The sequence below is a fragment of the Elephantulus edwardii genome, unplaced genomic scaffold (assembly GCF_000299155.1).
Source record: "Elephantulus edwardii isolate Elephantulus edwardi_28Jun2011 unplaced genomic scaffold, EleEdw1.0 scaffold00094, whole genome shotgun sequence".
Lineage (NCBI taxonomy): Eukaryota > Metazoa > Chordata > Mammalia > Macroscelidea > Macroscelididae > Elephantulus > Elephantulus edwardii.
In genome coordinates, this window is record NW_006399844.1 from 9,696,746 (window position 1) to 9,705,167 (window position 8,422).

At 37.7% G+C, this 8,422-nt stretch overlaps 1 protein-coding gene across 4 annotated transcripts in view; it reads left to right on the top strand.

Moving 5' to 3' along the window:
- LOC102876079 (Golgi SNAP receptor complex member 1-like) overlaps positions 1 to 8,422 on the top strand; it is a 50,943-nt gene that overhangs the window by 12,780 nt on the left and 29,741 nt on the right. For all 4 annotated transcript variants that reach the window (XM_006890997.1, XM_006890994.1, XM_006890996.1 and 1 more), the window contains exons 5-6: positions 3,792 to 3,883; positions 5,358 to 5,432. In XM_006890997.1, the coding sequence (XP_006891059.1) occupies positions 3,792 to 3,883; positions 5,358 to 5,432 (167 nt within the window). The remainder of the gene's footprint in view (positions 1 to 3,791; positions 3,884 to 5,357; positions 5,433 to 8,422) is intronic.

Below are 8,422 nucleotides of genomic sequence, written 5' to 3' on the forward strand. Positions count from 1 at the left end.
AGTGTTCTGGGATTCCCATTCTTCTCAGAGTCAGCCATAGTTTGTTATGATCCACACAGTCAAATGCCTTTGCATAGTCAATGAAACACAGATAGATATTCCTCTGGTATTCTCTGCTTTCAGCTAAGATCCATCTAACGTCAGCTACAATATCCCTAGTACCAGGACCCCTTCTAAACTCAGCCTAGACTTCTGGTAGTTCTCTGCTGATGTGCTGTTCCAGTCGTTTTTTGATAATCTTCAGTAAAATCTTGCTTGCATGTGAAATCAGTGAGATTGTTCTGTAGTTTCCACATTCTGTTGGGTCACCTTTCTTTGAGATAGGAACAAATATTGGCCAAGTGGTTGTTCTCCAGATTTCTTGGCACAACTTGGTGAGCACGTCCAGGGCAGCATCTGTTAGCTGAAATATGCTATTTCTTCAAAATTTATTATTATGCCAATCTTAAATACAGAAATATTTTTATACCTATGAATCTTTTTTAATTGATATTTTAATGGAAGTTTATAAAGAACTTGGGTTTCCAATCGTTCATTGTTGCACATATTCTTCCCTCCCCCCAACCCCCCAGATCACTTTTTGTGACTAAGATCTTTCACTCAGCATAATGTCCTCCAGGGTCTCCCATTTTGTATAATAATTCATGAGTTCCTTGTTTTTCAATGCAGCGTAGAATTCCATTGTGTACCACAGCTCTATGCATTTGTTTGTTGGTGGGTATGGATCAGTTTTGACTCAGCAGTACACCAACAACCCTAAAGCAGCCAACGTCCTCACCCACCACACCTGACCCTTTTCCTGGGCCCTCCCACCTCTTAACTCCCTACACTTGGGTATCCTCCTGATCCTGCCCTGCCTCTTCACACATAAGCATCCTGTTGACCCCTCTCCCTCCTCCTCACTCCTGTACTTGGCCATCCTTCTGACCCCTCCACTTCCTCACTTGCAACTCATATCTTTTTTTTTAAAAAAAAAAAAAAGTTATTCTTTTTCCATTGCCCTGGCACACTCCCTCAATTTATAGCTAAGAAGTAGAGATGAGAATACTAGGGAGATGCACTATATAATATCATCTAATTTTATGTATTTGGCAACAAAAGTTTTTTTTGGTTTTTTTAAATTTGGTTTTATTTCCCTCTCCCTCAGTCCTCATCTCTTTTACGCCTCTAAGATTGATTCTTTCTGTCTAAAGCTATTCCTTGAATTTTTTTTTTTTTTTTTTTGGGAAGAGGAAGGAGCTTTATTCAATGACGGAGCTCCTGAATATTCCTTGAATTTTTTAATTAATGATCTTATACCATAATGAAGCCACTAGTATTTGGGGGAAAAACCCAGCCATATTGAGCTCTGGTGGCCTGGTGATAAGAACTTGCATTGCGGTCTCAAAGACACATGGTTCAAACCTACCAGCTTATCTGCGGGACGAAGGTGGACAGTCTCCCATGCGATTTACTAACTCTGAAAACTTACTGGAGGATCAGCTGTTCTGACTCAGCAGTACCCAACAACATACCATAATTATCCTTTCATGATTTGTTCTCGCTTTATCCTTGTATATTAATTCTTGAACATTTTTATTGTGATGCGTAGTACTATTCTTTGTGAATGTACACACTTTAGTCATTTGTCCATTGATGGGCATTTGGGTTGTTTGAAACTCTTTATTATTAATAGTGCTGCAGTAAACATAGGTGACCACACTTGATATCTCTCTGACCTCACTCCTCACGCCTTAGGTGAAGTTAATATCTGCCACCTCTTTACTTCTGGGCATATTTCTTGCTGTCTCTACCCAACCCTCATTACCTCACTTCCAAAGCCTTGTCCCCTACATAGACTGAAAACCAAATGTGATATTATAAAAGTTTGTTTTCGTTTACTACTATGAAAATTTAAAATGTGAGATTCTTTGATCCCATTATGCTGATAGGCATTTATTCTTCCAATTTACTTTTTAAAAAAGTTTTTTGAAATATATGTACAAGAATGTTTATTGCTGGATTTTTTAAACTGCCAGGAAAATGAAAACAACTAAAAAATGCCCATTTGTAGAGAATATATTCAATTATGATATCGTCTTAAGAGAGAATTCTGTTCAATTAACCTCAAGGTCGGTCCATTGAACCCACCAGCAGTACTGTGGAAGTTAAGCCTGCTTCTCTGCTTCCATTAGATCACAGCCAGTAAAACCGAGTGGAGCAGTTCTGCCCTCGAGCACGTGGAGTCACTATGAGTCAGAATGACTGGGTGCAACTTACAGCAATAGCATAAAAGAGAATGACATAGATTTCTCTTTGCTTTGCTGATGGAAAGATTGCTTGATGGTTCATTAACTACAGAAAGCAAGATGAACAGCATTATGATTTCTTTAACGTTAAGTAATAATGTTGTTAGGTGCTGTCGAGTACAACTCATAGTGACCCTTTGATGAGTGTGTGTATATATAAACGTATTTCCTGAAAGAAAACAATTATTTTGAGCCATGAAATAGCATGCCTAAAGGGAGCTCTGGTGGACTAGTGGCAAGAAAGTACACTGCAATCCCAGAGGTGGTGGTTGTTGTTATGTGCCGTCGAGTCGTTTGCAACTCATAGCGACCCTATGTATAACAGCCCTAAACCCTGCTCTATCCTGTGCCAATCTCATTGCCTCTGACACACCCATCCCGATTACCCCAGTCACTGAATCAATCCACCTCATAGAGGGTCTTCCCCTCCTGCTCTGTCCCTCCACCCTCCCAAGCATGATGTCCCTCTCCAAAGACCTGTCTCTCCTTACAACATGTCCAAAGTATGTCAGGCGAAGCCCCAGAATCCTTGCCTCCAAGGAGCAGCCTGGTTTAACCCTCTCTAGGATGAATCTGTTTTCTTGGCAGTCCATGGTATATTCAGTACTCTTCTCCAGCACCACAGCTCAAAGGTGTCAATTCATCCACCCGATGCTTTGCTAGAGATGGAGAGACAATCTCCTCCTGTACCAGTCAGATCTGGTTTGACGGTACATGCACAAAAAATAATAAAAAAGAAAGAAAGAAAGAAATAACATGGCTTAGGTCTTTTTCTGCGTTTGTCCTTTTTTAATATTCTTATCCTGTTCATGTGCTATTTTAGTTTTTTAAAGGTCAGTGAGATTCTTTGGGAGATGGGGTTATGATTTTTGTCTTCTTCATATACTTCTCTGAATAACAAAATTCCTTACCTTTTAAATAGGGTCATTCAAAAGTGGAGGAAAATGTTAAAAAAAGAATTTTCCTTACATTTCTCTTGATTTTGTGCTTCCTTTGATTCGTTTATGAATAAAATCTCTATAAAAGTTCCAAAAGGATAAAATTTTAAAATTGACCCTATTTAATTTAGGTAGCCTATTCAATATATTACCAAGTAGAAGGGTCCTCTAGGGGTTTATCTTAGGTTCTTTGAAGATATTTTACAATTTTTAGTGTCACTCTTATGGAGCTCTGATGGTCCAATGTGCTGTCAACCCAGAGTCATATGGTTCACATCCATCAGTTGCTCCATGGAAGAAAAAGGATTAATCTCCTTCCCTGTGATTTACAGCCTCTGAAAATCTACTGGAGGATCAACTATGTGTTGGTTCTGACTTAGTGGCATACATTACCTGACCACTGAATTGTTTTCACTTGAAAGTTGTACACTCTTCAGGAAAATTGAGTTATTTTTACTTTAGGCAATTTGATTTCTTAAATAGCAAATTTTATTTTTTATATAAGTTTTATATAATGATAGCTTTAAAATGTTTCATTTTGAGATTGAATGTTGATTTATTACAGGATTATACACATGAATTCCATAAAACCAAAGCAAACTTTACAGCAGTACGAGAAAGGGAGAATCTTATGGGATCAGTACGAAAGGATATTGAGTAAGTTACCTTTTAACGTTGTTTTCTCAATGTTTATTCAGGTTTAAATTATATCCATGGTTAACAGAAAACTGAATAAGGATTTAGATTTCAGGATTTGTAATTTTCGATTTATAGTTCTTTAAACATTGCTGCTCTAATAGATCCTGATCTACTTTTCTAGAATCTTATTTCCTTCCTCTTCTAGTTTTAGTATTAGCTCCAGCCAATTTTGACTGTCTTGGCTTAATTCAGAGTCCAAGTCAGATTCTGCTTAGATTCTTTTTTTCCAGAAAAACATAGATAAACCAGCAGTTTTACACATACATTGCTTGTGGGGTGATATGGTGGCCTTATCTGTATGCTGAGCAGATTATTCAAGAAACTAGACTCTATGAAGAGGTATGTGGCATCAGGATTGGAGGAAGACTCATCAATAACCTGCGTTATGTAGACGACACAACTTTGCCCAGAGTGAGGAGGACTTTAGGCACATGCTGCAGAAGAGCAAGGAATGTAGCATCCAATGTGGATTGCATCTCAATGTCAAGAAAATGAAAATTTAAAAAGAAAAAGAAAATTATTACCACTGCTCTAGTAGACAGCATGACAATATATTGATGGATAAAAAAATTGAAAAATTATCAACAATTTAACCTTTCTTGGATCCACATTCAACACTGTTGGTACCAGCTGTCAGGAGACATTACACTTGGAAAATTAGGGACATCACCAAATTATTAAAAGAGTAGAAGTAAAACCTCACTTTGAAAACTGAGGTATGCCTGGTTCAGGCCATGGTCTTTTCAGTCACTTGCTGTGTATCTGAGAACCGGACAATGAATAAGGATGACAGAATAAGAATGAGCTGGAGTATTAGAGAAGAGTGCTTATATCCTGCGGGCTGCCAAAAGAATAGATAGGTCTTGGAGAAGGTGCAGCCAGAGTACTCCTTAGAGGCAAAGATGATAAAACTTTGTCTTACATACTTTGGGCATGTTGCTAGGGTAGTCTGTTCTTTGGAGAGGGACCATCATGCTTGAAAAAGTGGAAGGTCAGCAAAAGAGAGGAAGACTCTAAACTAGGTGGATAGACACCATGACGTCAGCAATAGACTTGAGTATGTCAGAGATCATGACAGTGGTACAGGACAGGGTTCAGATCTGTTGTTCATAGGGTCACTCTGAGTCATACTCAACTCACAGCAACTAACAATCACCACCTCCTGCCTCTCCTTAATCCTGTGTTGCTTCAGGTGAATAGAGACCAAATGTTACACAAGTGAGGGTCTCATTTATGAATGAAGACTGTTTTGGTGAAAGACAGGAAACTTTTGGGCTAGTTTATTTACATTTATCTGTAAAAGATATATTTAAAAGAAGAAAAATATTTCAACACTTAATTGCTTACTCATAATTGTGAAGAGCCTCAATTTGTTTACATAATCTGTTTTGTGAACTCTGCCAAATATTAAAATTTCTCTGTTCTGTCCTAGGTCATATAAAAGTGGGTCTGGGGTAAACAATAGAAGAACTGAATTGTTTTTGAAAGAACATGAACACCTTCGAAAGTAAGTAGTACTGAATATATGCATATGCATACTATGTAGGTTTTCATAGTCTTAGGTTACAAATATTTATGATATTTATTAAGTGCTTTGTAAATGTTCGTGCATTTAATTAACATAACAAATTATGGATAGCATTTCAGAGAATAGCATTTCCAGAGCTTCTGATTGTGCCCATGCAGTACCTGTACAAAGAACAGGAAGCTGTCATTTGAACAGAGCAAAGATAGACTAAATCAGGGGAAGTGTGCATTAGGGTCTTATCCTCTCACTATACCTATTCTATCTTTATGCTGAGTAAATCATCTGGGAGACTGGACTGTATGAAGAAAAATTTACTATCACTCTTTGAGGAAGACTCAAACAACTTGCAATATGCAGATGACAGGCCTTGCTTGCAGAAAACTTGAAACACTAATGAAACTTAAAGACTCTGGCTTTCAGTACAGACTATACCTCAATGTAAAGACAGAAAAAAATCCTCACAGTTGAACCAATAAGCAATATCATGATAGACAGAGAAAAGATTGAAATTGTCAAGGATTTAATCTTACTTGCATCTGCAGTCCCCCATGAGAGCAGCAGACAAGAAAGCAAATGCGGTATTGAAATAAGCAAATCTTCTTTAAAGTGTAAAGAGCAAGGAGGTCGGTTTAATGACAAAAGTGCTCCAGATCTGAACCAGGTTGTTTTCAGTCACTTCATATCCTGTGAACATTGGGCAAGTGAGTAAGGAAGACCAAAGAACTGATGCTTTTGAATTGTGGTTTAGTAAAGAGTATTGAATATGTGACTGGCAGAAGAACAAATATATCTTGGAAGAAGTGCAACCAGCGTGGGCTTTAGAAGCACTTGGGCATGTTATCACTTAGGAGAAAGTCAAGGTAAGACAGGGGCCAGATTAAAAAGAGGAGGACTGTCAAGGAGATGCACAGACTCAGTGGCTGCAACCGTGAGCTCAAACAAAACCGCTTTTGAGACTATGGTGCAGTAACAAGGCAGTGTTTTATTTGGGGTTGATGTTAGAACTGCCTTGATGGCACTTCACAAGGGACAACATTGAATCTACTCAATAGAAATGGAATTCCGTCTTTTCAGGCCATAATTAAGAAAGACAGTTATTTTGTGAAGTATCATAAGTCTCCATTCACATGACTTATTACCTTTAATGTGTTTCTTATTGCCTTAAATGTTCTTTAGCAAGTCTGTTGCTCTCATACTTTTCCCAGTAATTTATGTTCTTAATAATACTGAAAATGAATCATAGTTGAATGATAGTTACTATTTTTCTGTTCCAAGAAGCTTTATAAGACCACATACCACATCCAAAGAAAATGTCCAGTTTTTAGAATCAGAAAAAATGCTTTAAAATTTGGTTGAACTGTTTATATATTTCTAAAAGTAAATTACCATAGGAAGTGTCTGCCTACTCTGTTTTTCAAATTATGGGCTAAAGTGGTTACAAAATAAAATAGATGTAGTGACTTCTTTAACATTCTGTATTTTGTTGCAAAGCTTAAGGATAAGAAAATTCTCTCTAGCTCAGCCTCTGAGCCCTTCAGTAACTAGTATCCTGAGTACATTGATAATTTGCTACTCAGAGTCATGGCTTTTAGTCCTTTTCAAGTTGCACTATTAATCCAGACACTGCACCTGTCTGGAGGTGCAACAGTCTACCAGGCCCTCTGTAGGAGAAACATGAAGGTCTTCTTTCGTTTGATTTGCAGCCTCAGAACTCTACTTTTAGAGGGTCAGCTGTGAGTTGTTTTCAGCTTGGCAGTGATGAGGCGTTTGAGCCTATTAAAACTGTTAAATTTCTTTTTCTTTACAAGTTACCACTTTATATACAAGCTGTTGAAATTAGAACACAGAAAGATCAAGACCTTTGTAGAAACCTAGGTGCTTCTCATGTTGAAAAGAATTATTAGTGTTTTAGTTTTTTTAAATTGTGATTTGAATGAAAGTTTACAGAGCAAACTGGTTTCCATTCTGTGTAATAATGTTCTTAGCATGGTGAAGGTTGTTGCTTGGCACAAGGGGGCAGTCTCTCCTAGAGTATGTTCAGTTGCAGCCATTCATAGCTTGGGCAGGTTTTTTTTTATTTGGTAAAATTAACCTTAAAAAATGGTTTGCATTGAAGCCAAACTACAGAGATGAAGAGTAATTTAAGAGGTCATGTACTCAAGTTATAAATTATGTTGGCCACTTGGTTGAAAATTTGTTGATTACATAGACAAGTTTATTTCTGGTTTGCTCCATTGACTTGTAGATATGTCCTTATGCCAGTAATTTATGTTTTCATTACTCTTGCTCTATAGTGGGTCTTAAGGTGAAGTAGAATAATAAGTCTTCCAGCTTTGTTCTGCATTTTCGAGATTATTTTGTCTCTTCTAGGTTCTTTTGTAATTCCTTATAAATTTTACAATCAGATTGTAAAAAGACTTCTGAGATTTTAAGTAGAATTATATTGGTAATTGACTTAACAATTCAAGTATGCATTACATAGGTCAGTTTGGGGGAAAATTGCTAATAATTTTTAACAAAAGTGAGCCTTACAATCCAGGAGCACGTTTCTCTGTTTAGAAGTATAATTTCTCTTGGTGTTTTATAGTTTTCAGCATACAAATCTCACACAGATTATGTTGAATTAAGTATTCTCTTATGTGTCAGGAAGTTTGAGGATGGCACAGAATAGAACAGGGTTCAAATCTTTTGTTCGTGGGGTCACTATGGGTCCTACTCAACTTGATGGCACCTGACAACAACAAGTATTACCTGGTTTGGGATGTGATTTTAAATGGAGTTTGTTGTTGTTATGTGCCATCGAGTCGTTTCTGACTCATAGCGACCCTATGCACAACAGCTCTAAACCCTGCTCTATCCTCTGCCAACCGCACCACCTCTGACACACCCATCCCGATTACCCCAGTCACCGAATCAATCCATCTCATAGAGGGTCTTCCCCTCCTGCGCTGTCCCTCCACCCTCCCAAG